The sequence below is a fragment of the Hippichthys cyanospilos genome, chromosome 9, assembly GCF_059441005.1.
Source record: "Hippichthys cyanospilos isolate Australia breed blue-spotted pipefish chromosome 9, RoL_Hcya_1.0, whole genome shotgun sequence".
In the NCBI taxonomy this organism is placed as follows: Eukaryota; Metazoa; Chordata; class Actinopteri; order Syngnathiformes; family Syngnathidae; genus Hippichthys; species Hippichthys cyanospilos.
The window spans coordinates 635,001-657,443 of record NC_142377.1 but is presented as its reverse complement, the minus strand read 5'-3'; the positions used below and the strand labels follow the sequence as shown (position 1 = coordinate 657,443).

General features: G+C 39.0%; 1 protein-coding gene across 2 annotated transcripts in view; it reads right to left on the bottom strand.

The window, feature by feature from the left end:
* acad9 (acyl-CoA dehydrogenase family, member 9) overlaps positions 1–22,443 on the bottom strand; it is a 93,426-nt gene that overhangs the window by 63,546 nt on the left and 7,437 nt on the right. The window contains exons 3-7 of one of the 2 annotated variants that reach the window (XM_088424352.1): positions 19,075–19,176; positions 17,881–17,987; positions 17,660–17,760; positions 369–447; positions 137–308 (exon numbers count right to left, since the gene is read on the bottom strand). In XM_088424352.1, the coding sequence (XP_088280478.1) occupies positions 137–308; positions 369–447; positions 17,660–17,760; positions 17,881–17,987; positions 19,075–19,176 (561 nt within the window). The remainder of the gene's footprint in view (positions 1–136; positions 309–368; positions 448–17,659; positions 17,761–17,880; positions 17,988–19,074; positions 19,177–22,443) is intronic. The other variant, XM_088424353.1, reaches the window with a different exon arrangement.

Sequence of the window (22,443 nt, the reverse complement as noted above, 5' to 3'; positions counted from 1 at the left end):
GTTATGAGCACAGCCGCTGAACGGATTAAGTTCGTAACACGGGGACCCACTGTATATACATATATACATATATATATATATATATATATATATATATATATATATATATATATATATATATATATAACCGCCTTACTGTTGGAGCCCCTGATGCCAAGTTTGTCCTCTGGTTTTCCACTGGTAATACCTCCAAAAGCCCTCTCAACAATAAATGCAGAAATCTTGTCTTTCTTCACATCATTTGAAGCTACTTCAGTCCGTGCAAATACAGTCATGATGTCAGCCATTCCACCATTTGAAATCCAAATCTGATCAACAGACACTATCAATTAGAGCATGAACACAAACACCAAGTCACATGTTTTTACCTTTGATCCTTTGAGAAGGTAACAATTTCCGTCATTTGACAATGTTGCTCTCATCTGAATGGACGCTGCATCACTTCCGCTGAAATGATAAAATTTAACAATGGTATTGCAAAATCAAATGGAAAGTGAAACTTACTACTTGGCAGGCCTAGGCTAATATTACATTTTGACATAATGATAACCATAAGCAAAAAAAAAAAAAAAAAGTGTTGAGCCAGTTGAGGTGGCTCAGGGCTCTTTTTAGGATGAATCCCAGATGTCTTCCTGGGAAAGCTCCGGGAATGACCCAGGACATGCTAGGGAGATTAAGTCTCTAGTTTGGCCGAGGAAAGATTGGGGATCCTCCCAGGAGAACCGAACAAAGTGGCTGAGGAGAGAGAAGCCTGGGCTTCCTTGCTGAAGCTGTCGCCCCTGCATCGCAGCTCTGGATGAGCAGGAGATGATGGATATTCACTGACCACCTGGTTTTGTATAAAAACATAATCGCGATGACCTTGACGGATAAGTAAGTTCAACAATGCAGACGTATATCATTTTGTAACAACGTGTGTCACTGACTGACTGCTCTCAAAACCAAACCAAACATGACAAAATGTAATATCAACAGCAGCCAGAGGCGGCATAAAAAAAACAAAGCTCAAGCCAAACAAAGCACAAATTAATTAACTGTTACACTAGATCTGTTCCAAAACATTATTAACTGGCTGATGCTATCGTCTGCACCATGGCCAAGGTCTGAGAGCAGTTGTTGAATCAATCAGCACCCGCAAATACCATCAATCTCAAAAGAAGGCAGTCACCTTCATCAAAGCTGGAGTGAGACTCCGAGCATGTCCACAGATAACAACAAGACTCCTACACAATGTCCCTGATTGGCAATTGCACGTTGACATGGGAAAACAACTGAGGTTTCCCCTGCAGTTTATAGCAGCATCTCACCAGCCAGATATAATTATTATTTCTGATGCTGGAACTTATTGCGTATTGCTCAATGTGGAAACCAATGAAAAGAAATGTGCCTCGTACCAGGAGCTGGTGGGGAAGTGCAGGAGCGTGGGCTGGGCAGGCATTCTACAAGCCAATAGAAATTGGGTGTAGAGGCTTTGCTGGACATTCTCTCTGCATAGTCCAAGACCGTTTGGCATCAGAGGGGTGGTCAAAAAGAAGACCGACAAATTCATTTTCGAAGCCAAACAGTCAACGCAATTTTGCTGAACTCTCAGTGTGTTTGGAGCACTTAAGTTCAGGCAAAATTATCAGGGTTCAGGCCAATGCCTGTCGTGGCAGCAATCCATGAACCCGCTGGAGTACACTAGCGGTAACGGATACCGTCAAGCTGAAACAGGAGTCCTATGGGTCTTTTTGGCCTCTGGCCAAGAGGGGTGAGGCTTCGACAGTTACCAAGGCAAAATCTCGAAAATGGGATGAGTTCAGTGAGGCTATGGAAAGCGACTTCTGGAGGGCTTCCGGGAAATTCTGGTCCACCATCTGGCATCTCAGGAGGGGGAAGCAGTGCACTATTAACACTATACATTACAGCGGGGATGGGGTGCTGCTCAACTCGGGATGTCGTGCGCCTGCGGAAAGATTACTTTGAAGACCTCTTCAATTCCAGGCAGAGTCTGGAAACTCCAAACGCCCTTCTCTCTCAGAAGCTGAAGTCACCGAGGTGGTCAAAAAACACTCCTTGGCTGCAAGGCCCAGGTGGGGATGAGATCTGCCCGGAGTTCCTGAAGGCTCTGGATGTTGTAGGGTTGTCCTGGCTGACATGCCTCTGCAACATCGCGTGGACATCGGGGACAGTGTCCTTGGATTGTCAGTGATGGTCCCCCTCTATAAGAAGGGGGACCATAGGGTGTGTTCCATTTAGAGAGCAGCGGACGCTGCTCAGGCCCTAATAATAATAATATGGTGAAAAACAAGAGGGACCTCGCAGCAGTTGCTGCTCGGGCCTGAATGATAATCTAGTGTAAAAAGAGAGGGTCCTTACATCAGACGCTGCTCGGGCCCTAATAATCTGCAGAAGAACAAGAGGGAACTCACAGCGGTCGCCGCTCCGGCCCTAATAACATGATATATCTTAAGGAGAACCCGAGCAGCGACCGCTGCGAGGTCAAAGTAATATCACTAAATTATCACTATCAAAGTAATATCACAAATTTTTTTTCAGACAGTCCTTCAGACATGCCTGATTTCCTCCTCCAAATATTACGATGTTTTGATAATGGTCATGGCCTATACAGCAGTGCTCTGTACAGCGATTTATCGTAACAGTAAATGCTGATGTAGTTTGACCCAGATGATCACATCTTGTCACGACTTCACACGTTGAATGAAAGTCATTTCCTACAGACATCAACAAACATACATTCCATCATAGTGCGAGAATCACTTTGTGGCAGGAAATAATATATTACCTTTTTTGTGATTCCAATTACTTAAATGCACAAATACATTCATACTCAAATATGTTAGTACCTCGAACTGTTCATACTTCAATGTGCTCAGGTCTGAGAGGGCCCGTTATAGCTGCTTGCAGCTGTAGTTATTATTAGGGCCCGAGCAGCTACCGCTGCGAGAGCCCTCTTGTTTTTCTCCAGATTATTATTAGCGCCCGAGCAGCTACCGCTGCGAGAGCCCTCTTGTTTTTCTCCGGATTGTTATTAGGGCCCGAGCAGCTACCGATGCGAGAGCCCTCTTGTTTTTCTCCGGATTATTATTAGGGCCCGAGCAGCTACCGCTGCGAGAGCCCTCTTGTTTTTCTCCAGATTATTATTCTTATTATTATTATTATTTACTGTGCAGCGCTTTTCCATTTTTGAGGGCCTAAACATGCACGAAAAGTCACCAAAATTTGCACATTTGTCGGGCCCGGTGAAAAATTTGATATTTTTGTGTTTCCCAAAAAAATGCAAAAAAAATGGCTCTGCAGCGCCACCTAAGGTCGAAAAAGTGCACCTGGTCCCGGCCCGTTTGACCTAGAGCTACGAAAATTTTTAGGCATATGTAGGACCTAGAGACCTACAAAAAAGTCAGCGTGAGCCATGTGCTCAGATGTACAGAAAAAGAGTTATGAATTTTTGAATGTGCATTTTTGGCTCATTTTTGCACGTTTTCAGGTCCCAAACTGCTCCTTGTTTCTCCTAAACGCTTTACTCAATCGCCTTGTTTCTCCTAAACGCTTTACTCAATCGCCTTCAAATTTGCTGTGGTCCATATTCACACATAGGGGCACAAGTGGGCAAATTTTGGTGCAGATCCGCTGACATATATGATAGGGGCGTGGCTTCAAATTATGTGTTCAATTTTTCCTTCGCCAAGAGGGACAAAAACCTTAATAACTTTGATGTACTAGCTTAAAAAAATCTAAAACTTCATAGACACATGGAAACTTATGTCTTTAACACCTTTAAAAAAAGTTTTTTTAAATACCTACTAGCGCCGCCTAGTGGTTGATTAAAATGTCATTTTTTACACTTTCATGTATTGTGCTCAGTCTGTTTGAGTAAAACAAATGAAAATTGGTCAGAATATCATTAAGACATGGAATATTAAGGTTTTAAAATTTTACGACTTTTCGATAATGGGCGTAGTCTGCACGCCACCTCAAAGTCAGATGACTCGCCAAAACGAAAAAAGTGGCTATAATTGGCCCCAAAATGGCCTTATGAGTGGAAAATAGCCTCTCACTCCCGGCCCGTTTGACCTAGAGCTCCAAAAATTTGTAGCCTTATGTAGGACCTCGAGCCCTACAAAAAAGTCAGCGCGAGCCATATGCTCAGATGTACAGAAAGAGAGTTATGAATTTTTGAATGTGCACTTTTGGCCCGTTTTTGCTCATTTGCAGGTCCGGAACTGCTCCTTTTTTCTCATAAACGCTTTACTTAATTGACTTCAAATTTGCTGTGATGTTTTATCTGACTGTGAGGCACAATTGTTCAAATTTTTGTGATGATCCGCCATCAAATATGTTGGGGGCGGGGCTTTATATCATGCCTTTGATGATTACTTTGCCACATGTGAAACAAACCTTGATAACTCAGCTTTACAAGCTTAGAAAAATCTGAAATTTCACAGACACATGGAGACTCAAGCCCTTAACACAAGTGCACAAATCTTCAATTGCTTATAAGGCCATCTAGTGGCAAACAAAAATGTCAGTCTGATGTCTCGCCAAAACGAACAAAGTTGCTGTGTTTGGTCCCAGATGGTCTTATCTTTTCTAAACTTCATATATTTGATGGGTTTCCAATGCGGAATACACCTATCAACGTATTTTTTGTTATAGTGCGAGCGCCACCTAGTGGCAGCCAAAAATATAGCATTTTTTAAACGTTTTAATGTGTTTAGCTGAGCCCTTTGAAGTATTATCGCTGAAATTAAGTCTGAAAAGCCTCTAGACAGCCCTGCTGACCTCCACCAAATTTTACTAAGTTTCGATAATGGGCGTGGCCTCTACGACCATTTTCATTCCCAAGCTTTATCTGTCCAGTAAAAGTTGCTGTAATTTGACCCAGATGATCTGATCTTCTCACAATTTCACACATTGGATGAAAATATTCTCCTGAACATATCGACAAAAATATATTCCAGTTTAAAGCTAGCGCCACCTAGTGGCTGCAAAAAATGTCATTAGTCGAAAGATTACAGTCAATCCTGTTTGGTTTGACCTACAGCTATGAAACTTTGTAGGCAAAAGAAGGACTGTAAGACCTACAAAAAAGTCAATAGAAGTGATGTGCTAGGATGTACAGAAAAATTGTTATGAATTTTTTTAATGTGCAGTTTTGTCCCATTCTTAGACATTAGCTGGTCTCAAACTAGTGCCTTTTTCTCTTAAAAGATTCACCCCATTACCTTCAACTTTGGCATGAATCATTATCCAACTGAGGGGCACACATAGTCCAAATATCGTGAAGATCTCTTGACATAAAATATGGGGGCGGAGCTTCAAATTATGTTTAATATTTCCTTCGCCAAGAGTGACAAAAATATTAATAACTCAGCTATGACAGCTTCAAACCATCTGAAACTTTCCTGGGCCTTTAAAAGTAATGCAATAATACAGCTATGTGATAAACTTTCAAATCATTTACAGCGCCACCCAGTGGCGGACAAAAACCTCATTTTTTATACTTTTATGTACTCTGAAATGCCTGTTTGACTAAATGAACTCAAAAATGGTCAGAAAAGCTATGACACATTGGAACATTAAGGTTCTCAACTTTTATGACTCTTCATTAAAGGGCGTTGCCTCTATGCAAACTCAAAGTCTGATTCTCGCGAAAACGGTAAAAGTTGCTGTAATTGGACCTAGATGATCTGATGTTTGCAAAACTTCATATATGGGATGGGAGTCCAATGTGAAACACACCTACAAGCCTATTTTTTATCATAGTACGAGCGCCACCTAATGGAAGCAAAAAATATAGCAAATCCTTAATGTTTTTATGTACTCTGCTGAGCCCCTTGAAGTGATATCCCTTAAATGTTTTCTGAAAAGCCAGTGGCCATGCCTTATGCCCTCCACAAACAGTACGATGTTTCGACAGTGGGTGTGGCCTATATGGCATTGAAAGTCACAAAATTGGAACAATAAAAGCTGCAGTAACTCCACACACATTGTCCCACCTTGTCTAAATTTTACATATTTGTTAAGAGTCCTGCACTGAAGTCATCTACAACTACTTTTTCATCGTTCATAGTTCATGTTCATACCCCGACCTGTTCATAACCCAACGTGCACAGGTCTGCGAGGGCCCTTTATAGCTGCTTGCAGCTCTAGATATTATTATTATTTACTGTGCAGCGTTTTTCCATTTTTGAGGGCCTAAACATGCACGAAAAGTCACCAAAATTTGCACATTTGTCGGGCCCGGTGAAAAATGTGATATTTTTGTGTTTCCCGAAACAATGCAAAAAAAATGGCTCTGCAGCGCCACCTAAGGTCGAAAAAGTGCACCTGGTCCCGGCCCGTTTGACCTAGAGCGACGAAAATTTTTAGGCATATGTAGGACCTAGAGACCTACAAAAAAGTCAGCGTGAGCCATGTGCTCAGATGTACAGAAAAAGAGTTATGAATTTTTGAATGTGCATTTTTGGCCCATTTTTGCACGTTTGCAGGTCCCAAACTGCTCCTTGTTTCTCCTAAACGCTTTACTCAATCGCCTTCAAATTTGCTGTGGTCCATATTCACACATAGCGCCACAAGTGGGCAAAATTTGGTGCAGATCCGCTGACATATATGATAGGGGCGTGGCTTCAAATTATGTGTTCAATTTTTCCTTTGCCAAGAGAGACAAAAACCTTAATAACTTTGATGTACTAGCTTAAAAAAAATCTAAAACTTCATAGACACATGGAAACTTATGTCTTTAACACCTTTAAAAAAGTTTTTTTAAATACCTACTAGCAACGCCTAGTGGTTGATTAAAATGTCTTTTTTTACACTTTCATGTATTGTGCTCAGTCTGTTTGAGTAAAACAAATGAAAATTGGTCAGAATATCATTAAGACATGGAATATTAAGGTTTTAAAATTTTACGACTTTTCGATAATGGGCGTAGTCTGCACGCCACCTCAAAGTCAGATGACTTGCCAAAACGAAAAAAGTGGCTGTAATTGGCCCCAAAATGGCCTTATGAGTGGAAAATAGCCTCTCACTCCCGGCCCGTTTGACCTAGAGCTCCAAAAATTTGTAGCCTTATGTAGGACCTCGAGCCCTACAAAAAAGTCAGCGTGAGCCATATGCTCAGATGTACAGAAAGAGAGTTATGAATTTTTGAATGTGCACTTTTGGCCCGTTTTTGCTCATTTGCAGGTCCCGAACTGCTCCTTTTTTCTCCCAAACGCTTGACCCGATCGACTTCAAATTTGCTGTGATGTTTTATCTGACTGTGAGGCACAATTGTTCAAATTTTTGTGACGATCCGCCAACAAATATGTTGGGGGCGGGGCTTTATATTATGCCTTTGATGATTACTTTGCCACATGTGAAACAAACCTTTATAACTCAGCTTTACAAGCTTGGAAAAATCTGAAACTTCACAGACACATGGAAACTCAAGCCCTTAACACAAGTGTTTAAAAAAATCTTCAATTGCTTATAAGGCCACCTAGTGGCAAACAAAAATGTCAGTCTGATGTCTCGCCAAAACGAACAAAGTTGCTGTGTTTGGTCCCAGATAGTCTTATCTTTTCTAAACTTCATATATTTAATGAGTTTCCAATGCGGAATACACCTATCAACGTATTTTTTGTTATAGTGCGAGCGCCACCTAGTGGCAGCCAAAAATATAGCCTTTTTTAAATCTGATCTTCTCACAATTTCACACATTGGATGAAAATAATCTCCTGAACATATCGACAAAAATATATTCCAGTTTAAAGCTAGCGCCACCTAGTGGCTGCAAAAAATGTCATTAGTCGAAAGATTACAAACAATCCTGTTTGGTTTGACCTACAGCTATGAAACTTTGTAGGCAAATGAAGGACTGTAAGACCTACAAAAAAAGTCAATAGAAAAGATGTACTAGGATGTACAGAAAAATTGTTATGAATTTTCTTTAATGTGCAGTTTTGTCCCATTCTTAGACATTAGCTGGTCTCAAACTAGTGCCTTTTTCTCTTGAACGATTCACCCCATTACCTTCAACTTTGGCATGAATCATTATCCAACTGATGGGCACACATAGGCCAAATATCGTGAAGATCTCTTGACATAAAAGATGGGGGCGGAGCTTCAAATTAGGTTTAATACTTCCTTCGCCAAGAGTGACAAAAATCTTAATAACTCAGCTCTGACAGCTTCAAACCATCTGAAACTCTCCTGGGACTTTAAAAGTCATGCAATAATTCAGCTATGTAATAAACTTTCAAATCATTTACAGCGCCACCCAGTGGCGGACAAAAATCTCATTTTTTATACTTTTATGTACTGTGAAATGCCTGTTTGACTAAATGAACTCAAAAATGGTCAGAAAAGCTATGACACATTGGAACATTAAGGTTCTCAACTTTTATGACTTTTCATTAAAGGGTGTGGCCTCTATGCAAACTCAAAGTCTGAGGTCTCGCAAAAACGATAAAAGTTGCTGTAATTGGACCTAGATGATCTGATGTTTGCAAAACTTCATATATGGGACGGGAGTCCAATGTGAAACACACCTAGGAGCCTATTTTTTATCATAGTACGAGCGCCACCTAATGGCAGCAAAAAATATAGCAAATCCTTAACGTTTTTATGTACTCTGCTGAGCCCCTTGAAGTGATATCCCTTAAATGTTTTCTGAAAAGCCAGTGGCCATGCCTTATGCCCTCCACAAATCAGTACGATGTTTCGACAGTGGCTGTGGCCTATATGGCATTGAAAGTCACAAAATTGGAACAATAAAAGCTGCAGTAACTCCACCCACATTGTCCCACCTTGTCTAAATTTTACATATTTGGTATTAGTCCTGCACTGAAGGGATCTACAACTAATTTTTCATCATTCATAGTCCTTGTTCATACCCCGACCTGTTCATACCCCAACGTGCACAGGTCTGCGAGGGCCCTTTATAGCTGCTTGCAGCTCTAGTTATTATTATTATTCTCCCGAATGAATCGCATTTTTGAGGGCCTAAACATGCAGAAAAAGTCACCAAAATTTGCACACTCATCGGGCCTGCTGTAAAATTTGTTATTTTGGTGTTTTCATACATAAAATAAAAAAATATATATTATTAGAGTCGAACACTTCTCCTGAGTCACGGCCCATTTCACCTAGAGCTTTGAAATTTTTTTTAGGCATATGTAGGACCTCAAGCCCTACAAAAAGATATAGAGCGCCGTATGCTAGAATGTACAGAACAAGAGTTATGAATTTTTTTATGTGCCTTTTTGGACCGTTTTTGGATGTTTGCAGGTACCTAATTCTTCTTAATATCTCTTGAACGGTTGACCCAATCAACTTCAAATTTGGCATGCTCTATTATCAGTCCCAAGGCCACAACTGGGCTAAATTTCCTGATGATCAGCTAAAATATATGATGGGGGCAGTACAGTGCGCATGCAACGATACTGCATTTGATTGCTGAAGACTGACTAACGCAGCATAACTGTCAACTGTCGTACTTCCGGTGGTGCTGCTCTGCAGGCGACCCGGACTCGGCCTGCTGCCGTTTTATGTCTTTCTTAAAAGTTTTTAATTTTTGATCGCCTTATTTCTCATGGTCTGTGCTGTTTGACTGCAACAAGTTTATGTTGGGCTGATCACCATGGCGACTTTTGCACAAGGACTACTTTTGGGACTGATTGTTTGGGAACTGCTGGCAACCTGTCAAACAATTCCCCACGTGGAAACCAAGCTGCCGCGGCGTTATTCCGTAAACACGCTACTGTCTCTACCCCCGATGGGGACAAATTCACCGGCCGATCTACCTGAGGAGGAGAAAATACAACCAATCAGAGCCAGACAACGGCGGAGAGGCAGAAGAGGGGGATTGCGGCAGTGTCTCCAGAGAAGAGGAAACAGACCACCAGTACCCAGCTTGCTACTCAGCAATGTTAGATCGCTGGGATGCAAAATGGACGAGCTCCGGTTCAACAGCAAGACGTGCTTCGAATACAGAGATTCAAGTGTGATGGTGTTCACAGAGACCTGGCTCCATCGAGATGTTCCAGACTCTCTCATTGAGTTGGAAGGTTTCTCTCTTCTTCGGGCTGATAGAATGGAGCTGTCAGGGAAGAGCCGAGGGGGCAGAGTCTGTCTGTTCATGAATGATAGCCGGTGTACATGCTGCACTGTTAGAGAGACTGTATGCACGGCTGATGTGGAACTGCTGTGTGTGTCTCTAAGACCATTCTACCTCCCCAGGGAGTTTGGAAACGAACTAATATGTGCAGTGTGTTTTCTCCCCAGCAGAAACGCGGCTAGAGCTGCCACCCAAACAGCGGACTGTGTACATCAGCAACTTCCACGCACCCCCAAAGCCCCCATTGTGATTTTAGGGGATTTTAACCACTACATACTGGAACTATCTCTTCCCGGATTCCAACAATATGTCTCATGTGACACGCGACTTACAGTTTTTGATAAATGCTATGGAAACATAAAAAACGGTTACACTGCAAAATTACTCCCACCACTGTTAAACTCCGACCACAATACTGTCCAGTTAATTCCAATTTACAAAACTGTTTTTAAAAGCATTAAGCCACAGAAAAAGACAGTGACAGTTTGGGATAAAGACAATATAGAGACACTCAAAGGATCCTTCCTCTGCACAGACTGTTACATATTTCTTGATCAGGATAATGAAAGGCCACTGAGGCAATAACTGACTATATAAAATTCTGTGCAGACAATGTGGTCACTAAAAAGGACATTGTAGTGTACCCCAACAATAAGCCTTAAATACCCAAGAGTGGTAAGGACCATAAACAGAAAAAAGATAGCTTTTAAAAGTAATGATAGAGTCGGTCTAAAAACAGTGCAAATAGAGCTAACCCAGAAGCTGAGGGAAGCCAGGAAACGTCATAAAGACACTCTGGAGCAGACTTTCAAGACTATGGACTCGAAAAAGTTGTGGGATTCCATGAAAGTCATCACAAATATGAATGCTACCAAGAAGTGCCTCAGCACAGAAAATGAGCTGACGACAACAAATGAACAATGACTTTTATCTCAGGTTCGAAAATCACAATTCCCCTGTATGTAATATCGAAATTATCACAACTGACCTAAGTTGTAAAATTGTGATTGACCCACAAAAGATACAGTCAATGTTTAAACAGGTGTGCACTAAAAAATCCACAGGCCATGATGACATTTCTGCCCTGATGGCATTTCTGCGCTGCTCTTAAAAGCATGCGCAGAAGAGCTCACTCCAGCTTGGTGCCCCATTTTCCAATGATCTGTGGACTCACACACTGTCCCTAGCATCTGGAAAAAATCCACCATAACTCCTGGGGCTAAAAAAAACATGCCTTACTAAAAATAATGATTTCAGACCCGTAGCTCTGACTTCGATTGTTATGAAACGCTTTGAAAAGTACATGGTGGCTGTGCTCAAATCAGAGGTCAACTTGGCACTTGACCTATACCACTTCGCTTATAGGCAGGGGAGTGGCACTGATGATGCTATCAACAGCGTCACGCATATCACTGTCAAGCACCTAGAATGTCCAAAAGCCTATGCTCGGATTTTATTTTTTGATTTTAGTTCAGCTTTTAACATTTTCCTATCCCATCTTCTCATTCTAAAACTGAGACAGATGAGTGTTAACCCCTTTTTAATTAAGTGGTACTTTTCCTTTTTAACAAATCGAAGTCAGCAGGTAAGAGTCAACAACACCCTCTCAGCCTGCAAGACCATTAGCGCGAGAGCCCCGCAGGGCTGTAGTAGCTCTCCAGTCCTTTTTTCTACCTTTACAAATGATTGCTTAAAAAGCTAATCAGGGAACTTTGTCTTCAAATTTTCAGATGACACAGCTATCCTTGGTCTAATGCACAAGGATTCAAGCCCCTCAGCCCATTTTTCTGAAGTTGAAAACTTTGTGCTATGGTGTGATCCAAATAATCTCACCCTAAATGTAAACAAAACAAAGGAAATGATACTCCACCCGAGATCACTGGGGGATTATAGTCCTGTGATCAACCATAACTCACCTATAGAGCACGTCAGCTCATACAAATATCTCAGAGTGCATTTAGATAACACATTCAGCTGAAACACCCATGTTGACTATGTTTGCTCTCGACTACAGCAGAGACTGTATTTTCTGCGTAGACTTACGATTGTACGATGTGGACAAAGCCATCATGTTGATATTCCACCAGGCGGTGCTGGAAAGCTTGATCAGATATGGGATGTCAGCTTGGTACGGCAACTTCAATGTTAAACAAAAAAATAAACTCTGGTGCACACTGCCATGAAAGTGATAGGATTGAATGACTATCAGAGTCCTCAGTCTGTCTATGAGCAGACTGTCCTCAGGCAAGCCCGAATAATAGTAAGCGACCCATCCCATATGCTGTTTACAGAGTAACAACTGTTGCTGTCTGGTAGACGATATAGAGTCCCCAACTGCAAACTCAACCGTTTTAAAACTCATTTGTCCCTGTCTCTGTGAAGCTACTGAATAATGCTGGTTTAGGCCACAGATAGTGTGCAATCATTTCGATTTATTCCGGTGACTTTTAGCATGCGTTTTTATATGTTTTTAGCATATTGTGCGATCATTTTACTTGCTTTTAGCATGTTTTATATGGATTTACATGTATTAGCATTTGTTTTTAGTATGTGTCAGGGTATCCTGCTTGTGCAATATTTATGTCCATGGGACATGTGCAATACGTAGGTGCAAATTGTTGTCTGTGTATATTGCTTGCTGTCTTGTGTTTGTTTTCTCATGTTTGCTGCAGCTGCTGAGCCCAAGACAAATTTCCCCAAGAGGGACAATAAAGTATATTGTATCATATCGTAATTTGCGTGTCATGAAACACTTGGTCCACTTGACACGTCAACTTCGCGCGGTGCAACAAAAACTAGCCTTCAAAGAGCAGCAGTTATCAGAAGTGCAGGAAATACTGAAAATATCAGACATAGGCAAATCATTTTTCTATGACAGTAAGACATACACAAACATACAGAAACACCAACATATACAACTCACACACACAATACTTCTCACTTCTCACACATATTTAATTTTACCTTGGACACTTTCAAGACACCCTGTGCCAGATGCAGCAAAGCAGCCCCAAAACATTACTGAGCCTCCTCCATGTTTCACTGTAGGGACAGTGTTTTGGGGCTGCTTTGCTGCATCTGGCACAGGGTGTCTTGAAAGTGTCCTAGGTAAAATTAAATCTGTAGACTATCAAGGCATTCTGGAGAGAAATGTGCTGCCTGGTGTCAGAAAGCTTGGTCTCACTCGCAGGTCATGGGTCTTCCAACAGGACAACGATCCAAAACACACAGCCAAAAACACCCAAGAATGGCTGAGAGAAAAGCGTTGGACTATTCTAAAGTGGCCTTCCATGAGCCCGGATCTGAATCCCATTGAACATCTGTGGAAGGAGCTGAAACATGCCATTTGGAGAAGACGCCCATCAAACCTGAGAAAACTGGAGCAGTTTGCTCATGAGGAGTGGGCCAAAATACTTTTTGACAGCTGCAGAACGCTCATTGACAAATACAGAAATCGCTTTATTGCAGTGATTGCCTTAAAAGGTTGTGCAACAAAATATTAAGTTATGGGTACCATCATTTTTGTCCAGGCCTGTTTCATTAGCTTGTTTTTTTTAAATAATTATGTTAATCAGCAATTCAAAAGTGATGGCTGATTTTGATTGTTTAATTTTCAATAATTTTTTATTTATTGTTACTTTTGTAAGTTTCAAGTGATTTCAGTGAGAATTGTGGGTTTTTCCTTTAACTGAGGGGTACCAACAATTTTGTCCACGTGTGTGTGTGTGTGTGTGTATATATATATATATATATATATATATATATATATATATATATATATATATATACATTCAATCTTTTTTCATGAGTTTGTAGTTGTGAACTTGGGGAGTTACTCAAAAGTCTACTTTTTCAAAATACCAGCTTTGATCAACTTTATGAGAACCTCAATAAAATACAATAACACAATGAGTCAGTTGAAAAAATAATAAATACATGACAAAAAAGCTGCATTTAAAGAGCATGTGAGGAGATGTATGTGTTTTCACTAGTGTATTAAAATATTTAACCGTTAGATACATGAGTGGGGCCAAAATTGACCCCAAGGGCTGTCACTCTTCTACATCTCTAAAATGAAAGATATTCATATTTTCTATTGTCAGACATACATCTGATCCTAGCAGTCTCACCACTAAAGGAACATAAGAGTTTGAGCTTAAAGTAGTTCATTAGATGTTACTACATTCTGTGTATGAGTGTGAGACTGTAAAGTGAACAAAAAAGAATGTGTGGTGCAAGGGAGTGTAAGAATGGAATGTTTCAGAGCAAACTGTGCTAGTCGCGGGGACGAGATGACCCAGAGGTACCTGGTGGGAAACAACTGTGAGGAAAACTACAACCAGGAGGAGTAAGCAAGCGATTCTGCAGGGGAAGAAAGACCAATGAGAGCAAGCTAAAGTTAACTGCAGTATACACATAGCCAATAAAATAATGCCAGGATGCCTTTGTTGATGTGCCATTTGCATATTGTGTAGTATAACTCATTGCTGGGCAATTCGGATGGAGAGTACCTCTGCTGGTGGCAACAGAGGCGTACAGGGCTGTATTGAGAGGGACCCGAGACCCAGGTGCTTGTATTAGATCTGTGTGTTAGGAATAAATCCACTCGTGTGTGAACATGCCGGCTTCCTGATACCGTTCTATTGCAGAACGAGCGCGCAAATTGTTGGATGAGTGGCAGTTGGGTAAGGTCACAAATTGGAGTCAGATTACTAACTTGAGTTTATGTCGATTTAGAAATAAAATTCCAACACCACCAAGGTCTTTTTGACATTGTAACATACATGTAAGTATTATCTTCATTTAAGAAATTATTTTTTACATTCATGACTTGTAGAGTATAATTATTATCAAACTAGCCTACTTTTCTGTTAGCTGACTACCAACTACAAATTTGGCTTTCTACATGTTTTAGTGTTCTAATGTGTTGTGTAGCGTCTCTATATATCTATAATGTCCTTCTAATACAAGATAACCTGTTAGATGGCCTTTTTATGATTATTCAGTGATGGGTGTGTGCTGCTGCATGTGCGCTCAAGCTTGTGTGCATGTGTGCACTAGAGGTAAGATTTTAAGCCCAAACCCGACCCGACCCGAATTTTGGGCCGGGTTGGGGCCAAAATATCATTCACTACGCTCGGGTCAGGTCGGGTCGGGCCGGGCTTCTATCTCGCTGACTTTTTTTTAATAAATATATGTTTATAAAAATGTATACTAAAACGATGTGTGGAATGTGAATACTAAACTAAGTTATTTATGTGCGTAAATTAACCAGACCTGGGTTTCACCTTATCGGCTTTTATTGCTTGTTCTCGGAACGGTACAGCAGTAGCAAAAGCTAATATAAACACGGCTGCACACGGACTTTCGCTCTCTGACATCATCCCGTAGCCCAGACGCTCACTACGGTGGTTCAGAGGAACATTCATATGACAGTAAGCCAACTGACAACAGGAATACTTATAAAATACTTATAAAATAAATAATTTGGTTAAAACAGAGAAGGCGCTGTAAGGTAATTGCTATTTAACTACTATACGAGCCGCAGAGCCAGAGCATGCTCTGCGCACGTGAACGCCGCCCTCTTAATATTCTCAATGTATCTGTTTAAACTTATTTGATTTGCATTATTCTATTTAAAGCCTAGTGGGCTGTCGTATTTCTCCGCGTAATTAAGTGTGCACCAATGATGGACGGCCTTAAAATTTTCCCCATCAACTCGTAGAAAAATCCATCAATGATGGAAAATTGTCGGTTAATGTAACCTCTGCAGACACAGAAATATAAAACATTTAAATGTTTATACAGTCTTGTTAAACTTAGATATCGTTACAAAAGGCTTTAATTTGTTATCATAAATCACCCCCTCCTCCCGAGTCGTGACAAATAAAATATGAAATTTCGGGTTTGCTTCGGGCTTGGGCCTGCAAATCAAGTTAATTGGTCGGGCTTGGGCCGGGTCGGGCTTTAATACCGCGGGCCTTGGTCGAGTCGGACTGGATTTTTTAGGCCTGATCTTACCTCTGGTGTGCACCACTTGTATATAATACACAAATATTTCCTTACATACAATAGCTGGATATCAATTTATAGCTGTGTGTGTGCTGTTCAAACATTGTCCTCTTTATGTTTTCTCATCGAGAGTATCATGGCTGCTAAAAGGCCAACTAGAATTTGGGAAGTCATTGCAAGAGATAATCCTGGATGCTGGGATGAAGAGCCCATTGGGGGAATTGACTCAGGATCTGACATCTTAGATGCAGAGGACCCTGACTATAATCTGACACACACTATAGACAACTGTGGTGTATTTAGTGTATTTGAGTTGTAATGCTACCCGTAGTTTGTCACGCAATGCAAACTGGGCTCCGGGTTACTACGTTGTGGTCTGGAGTATCAATGTTATATTAAGTAACAAAGTAAAGTGAAATACATAACAACAACTTCTTCACCAGTGTGCCTCTTACTGATCATCTCCAGGAGAAGGGTCTGACTATTGTCAGAACTTTGCAACAGAACAAGCCAGATACTGTATCCCTCCATTAATGAAAGGCTTACAATTCCAGGGAAGTCCATGATGACAGTTTACAATTCCAGGGAATTCCACAGCACTGAATTTGGGTTCAATGGCAGCATAACCAGTTACCATAATCAGTTATGTCGGAAAAATTGGAAAGACTGTTATGGTCCTCAACACAATGCATCAAAGCAAGATGGCGGATGAAAACACCCAAAAAGAAATCCTCCTCTAGAACCAAACCAAAGGAGATGCTGATGCTATGGATCAGAAGGTTGGCACCTATAGTTGCAATTGCCAGAAAACGAGAAGGCTTATGGTGCTGTTGTATAACATAATTGATATTGCCACTTGGAATCTCTACTCTTTTGTCAGGGCTTAGCACCCTGAATTGAACAAAGAACAAAAAATCACATGCCTTCACTTCCTAAGAGCGCTTTCAAAGGTGCTTGGGATTCCTTACATGAAAAGGGAACTGGAAGGTAACGCACACAGTGAGAAAAGAGAAGATGTTTGTGTGGTGAGAATTGAGAAGATGTTTGTGTAGTGAGAAAAGAGAAGATGTTTGTGTAGTGAGAAAAGAGATGTTTGTATGTGTAATGTATGTTAATTCTCTTTTCGTCCTAACTAGTCCATCATTTTTGATACCTGATTGACGGTTTTGTATTCAAATGTCAATAAATAGTGATAAATGAACATACTAAAAATAAAACCACTTTTTGTGAACAAAATATAATAATGATAATCATCATATTTCACCAAAATAAAAGATTGTTTCTAAGTTTATTGAAAAAAATGCATTGATTCCAATTGGGGTCATTTTTTACCCACTCATGGAAAAGTGTAGGTAAAGGTCAGTCATGCATTCAAGGGTGAACGAAGCAATTAATCTTTATTACAATGAATGAGTGGATAAAAGTGCAAATACTTTTTCACTCAATATGGCAAGCAGCCATACAGACAGAATGATAATGGTCTATCTTGAAACCATTTTTTTAATGTATAGTTGAGAATCAAAAACAAGTCTTAAAAGATGTTACCTTCCAGGTTCAGTCAAACAAAAAGCAGCAATGTGTTCCCCTGAAGCTAATTTCGGCAGATACTTCTTCTTTTGGGACTCATTCCCTGCTATCAGTATACCCTACAACAGGGAACTACAGTTAGAAAATCAAACTTAGAGAGCATGCTTTCCCAAAATTTTGGGCATTCCAAAAAAACAGTTGACTGTCAATATGAAACATTTAAATGATCATATTTTTACCTTCAGTCCAATTGCTTGATGTGCAGCAAGTGTCACTGCAATAGAGCCATCTAATGAGATAATTTCTGCAAGGCGCGCATACATAGTATTGGACAAACCAAGACCTCCTGAAAAAGTAAACACAAACCAATGTCACATGAAACTTTTGGTGCAAAAACAACCCATCCATCTGTTTTCTCAAGCGCTTGTCCTCACGAAGGAGCTGGTGCCTAACCCAGCTGTCTTTGGACAATAAGGAGGGAACTGAATTTACCGCATCTATGTTTATGCTACTTTCACGGAGCATTTTTCTAAATTGTTTGAGGTAGGACTCGAGCAGTATATCGAGCTAAAATGTGGCTCTAGAAGGTAAACCAATAGATCTTTCCCCCATCCACACAGACAAAGTCGTCTGAGAGTTTTTCGGCTTTTGAAAACGAGACTCATCGACATGAAATGACAGAATCCATATTGTGCTATTTATTAATACACATAGTAGTTAAACGACTGATTTGAAATTAACAACTATCACTCGATGGCAGTTAATTTTAAATCATTCATCATTCAAAATATTGTTGTGCATTTATGCTATAAACAAAACTGTTTATATAATCTAGAAAAATGCCTATTTACCTAAAGATTTTGAAAATATATATTTTAAAGCTGTCATTTCAATACCGTGGGATTTTTGTTCAAGGTTATCATGTCAGATTCTGATATCGTCCTTTGCAAAATAATTCAAAATAATAATTCAAAATAATTAAATGTTACAATTATGACCGATAACTCTCGATTTGCTCAGAGATGAACAAACTGGTACATGTTCAATGCTTTGCAATTACTGTACAATTTAGAACCTCATTTGAAAAGGTTATTTTCATTCTCGTTTGTCATTAATGTACTGACAAATATTATTTTTTTATTTGGGGGAACATTTTTTTTTTGTTTAATGTGATTTTATAATGTAAAAGCTATAGAATTTGTAGCTAACTTGAAAAACTAGCGGTTGTGCACATGTAATTTTTGGGGAAAATGCATGGTTTTTGCAAATCAAAACTTTGTAAAACCTATTACAAAAACTATATGTTTGTCTCTAACCTGAAAACTTGATATCTCCTAGAAATTATATTGAAGACAAAATGACTCATTTGACTAAATTTCAAACCCATTACGTAGCAACAGTAAAAAGTCTGCAAAATCCATCCTACATCTTACCATATTGCTCAGGAACCTGGATACCAAAAAGTCCAAGTTCTTTTAGGCCATTCAATGTTTTTGTGGGGATTCTGGCTTCTTGGTCTATCTTGGCTGAGTCAACTATAAGAAGAAAAAAAAATTCATAAGGTTGCACATTTGCAAAATCAGAAACAATATGTGGGTCACATTTTTGAATATATCAATCAGTGGTGGACAGTCAGGGCAGGCAAGGCCTTCTTTTTTAAAATTCAGCTGACTTCAGTGTGTATGAAATCAGCCTGCAGGCAGACCCATTTGAGGGCATTCCAATCGAGAGTTGCAGCCCTTCTGTGCTGTGTGCAAAGCCATACTACATGTGCAGTGAGCAGACATATGTGAACGAGTCCATATAATTATTAGACAGTTGCAATAGCCAATCGAGTCATAAGGAGGGCATCTAGAAGCCTCATGTTGAATGTGACGTGATTGGATGCTCACTGCAAGGAGGCGGAGCTATGTTGATCAATCGTGTTTAACATTGGAAGTTGTTAAGTAAAGTTATTAAAATAAACATTGCTGAATCAAGCTAACCGAGTTGCTTCAGTGATCTGCACTAAAGGCGTAGTGAACAGCAAAGCCAGACCTGCAGACATTTAGCTGAAAAATCAATACTACCCTTTTTTTTTTTTTTTTTTTTTTTTAAACACAATGGCTGAGGAACAGCAAAACGGAAATTGCACATATGCAACTTTTGGCATTGGCGTCCATGTCAATAGAAAAGGATTGGCATTTATTGGAAATTAAACGCACAAAACCGACAAGCAAGTCATTGAAGTATTTCTGAGGAAGGAAAGAGAATGGGTTTTGTATTGAAATATATGCAGGACAGACGGTTGTGGGTCAAGCATTTGAATTTTTTCCATTTTTAATATTTTTTCATAATTTCATTTGTCATATGTACATGTATACATATTATTTTAAGTATAACCACACACTATATATCAGAAGTTCAGAATGTTGTTTTCTTGTCATTACATTTGCACAAGTACAAGGCAACAAAATCCACTTAAAGGGACACTGTGTAAGATTTAGCCTGTTTTTCATAACTGACAGCAAGAGGTGCTGCAGGTGCTGCATTTACCATTGTCCATAGCTATAACAAACATGGCAGCCTACGGAGAGGTGCCACATAGTAAAATGATACCTAGAAATACAATTATATCTAAAATATACTGTTGGTCATTAATAACACATTTATATGCAAGTTTTTGAAATGTATAATCACTTCATTTCATTTAATTGATCCCTTTTTAATGAAAAACAGTCTAAAATCGTACACAGTGTCGCTTTTACAGATAGGACGGAAAAGAACAAATACTCAAGACATCTTAGATGAGAAAAGAAAAGTGTGTACACACGCACACACACACACACACGCACCCACCCACACACACACACACACACACACACACACACACACACACACACACACACACACACAGTGGGCCCCAGTTTACGAGATTAATCCATTCCGCGGTTGGGATCGTAAAGCAAATTTGTCGTATGGTGGGCAATCCAAACCTATGTTAATTTGCGAATGCACGTAAAATCCCAGGTAAAAACATCAATGTTATACAGTGTGTTATACAATGTTACACTTACGAGCACCCTGATTTACGAACAATTCGCCTTACGAGCGTGGATCAGGGAGATTTTTGTCCTCCGCTTACGAACAAACCTCTCGCCTTACGAGCAATTCGACATGCCGGCCATTGAGTATGTAGAAATGTTCTCGTTTAATTGCGTCAAGAAAATCAACAGTAGCGACATCATCAATCATCAGTAGATACTTGTGGCAGTAACGTGAACGCTATTGGTCTTACAACGTCACACTGACTGTCTCACTCACGGTGTCTAAATATATTACCATTTAAGTGTAGCGTTTGTACAGCTAAAGGGAAAAACAGCTGACATGAAATTAAATGTGCCGATTGCAAGACAAAGAATTGTCATTGGTTTAAATGTGTGTTTTTTTTTTAAATTAATTGTCAATACATTCCAACCGTTTAAAAAAAAAAGTGTGAATAATTATCAGTCAGTCACGGAGATGCGAATATGCTATTGGTCGATTAAGGTCACCCGGTCTCACTCACGGAGATGCTATTGGCCGGCGTCACACGTCAATCACAGAAATGCCGATATGCTATTGGCCGAACGGAAGGAGAGAAAATTAGTGAAAAACGGAATGTTGTGAAGACTTTGCAAACTTTATCTGTTAGACATAGCTTCTAAAATTACTAGCAGCGGTAAAGAAAGAAATAAGAGGATGATGTTTTAGTATCTGCGTGATTTGCACCCTGACTGAAAGAGTTACTGTAACACTGTAAGACCAATAGCATATCTATTGCCGTGTTAACTTTGAGCGTTGGACTCTGCCCCCCTCTGCTTACATCCAGCTCAAGTCTCGTCGCTTCAAAGGTAAAAGCTATTTATCCATTGTATTTATTATATGATGCAAGTGTACAGCAGATTATGTCACTCTATTTTAAAATATGTATACAGTGTGTCGTTTTTACCTAAGGCTTCGGCACGCGCGTTGCACGCATTCGCGAATTAACATGGGTTGGGATTGCCCGCTATACGAGCAATTCGAGATACGAGCGTAGCCGCTGAACGGATTAAGTTCGTAACCCGGGGGCCCACTGTATATGTATATATATATATATATATATATATATATATATATATATATATATATATATATATATATATATATATATATATATTGCCCTCATCACATTACCTGACAATATATATATATTTATATATATACATATATATATATACATATATATACATATATACATATATATACATATATATACATATATATGTATATTTATACATATATATACATATATATGTATATATATACATATATATATACATATATATATACATATATGTATATATATGTATATATATATATATATACATATATGTATATATATATATACATATATATATATATATATACATATATATATATATATATATGTATATATATATATGTATATATATATACATATATATATATATATATACATATATATACCTATATATATACATATATATGTATATATATACACATATATATATATATATATATATATATATATATATATACATATATATATATATACATATATATATATACATATATATATATATATATATATACATATATATATATATATATATATATATACATATATATATATATACATATATATATATATATATATATATATATATATACATATATATACCTATATATATACATATATATGTATATATATACATATATATATATATATATATATATATATATATATATATATATATATA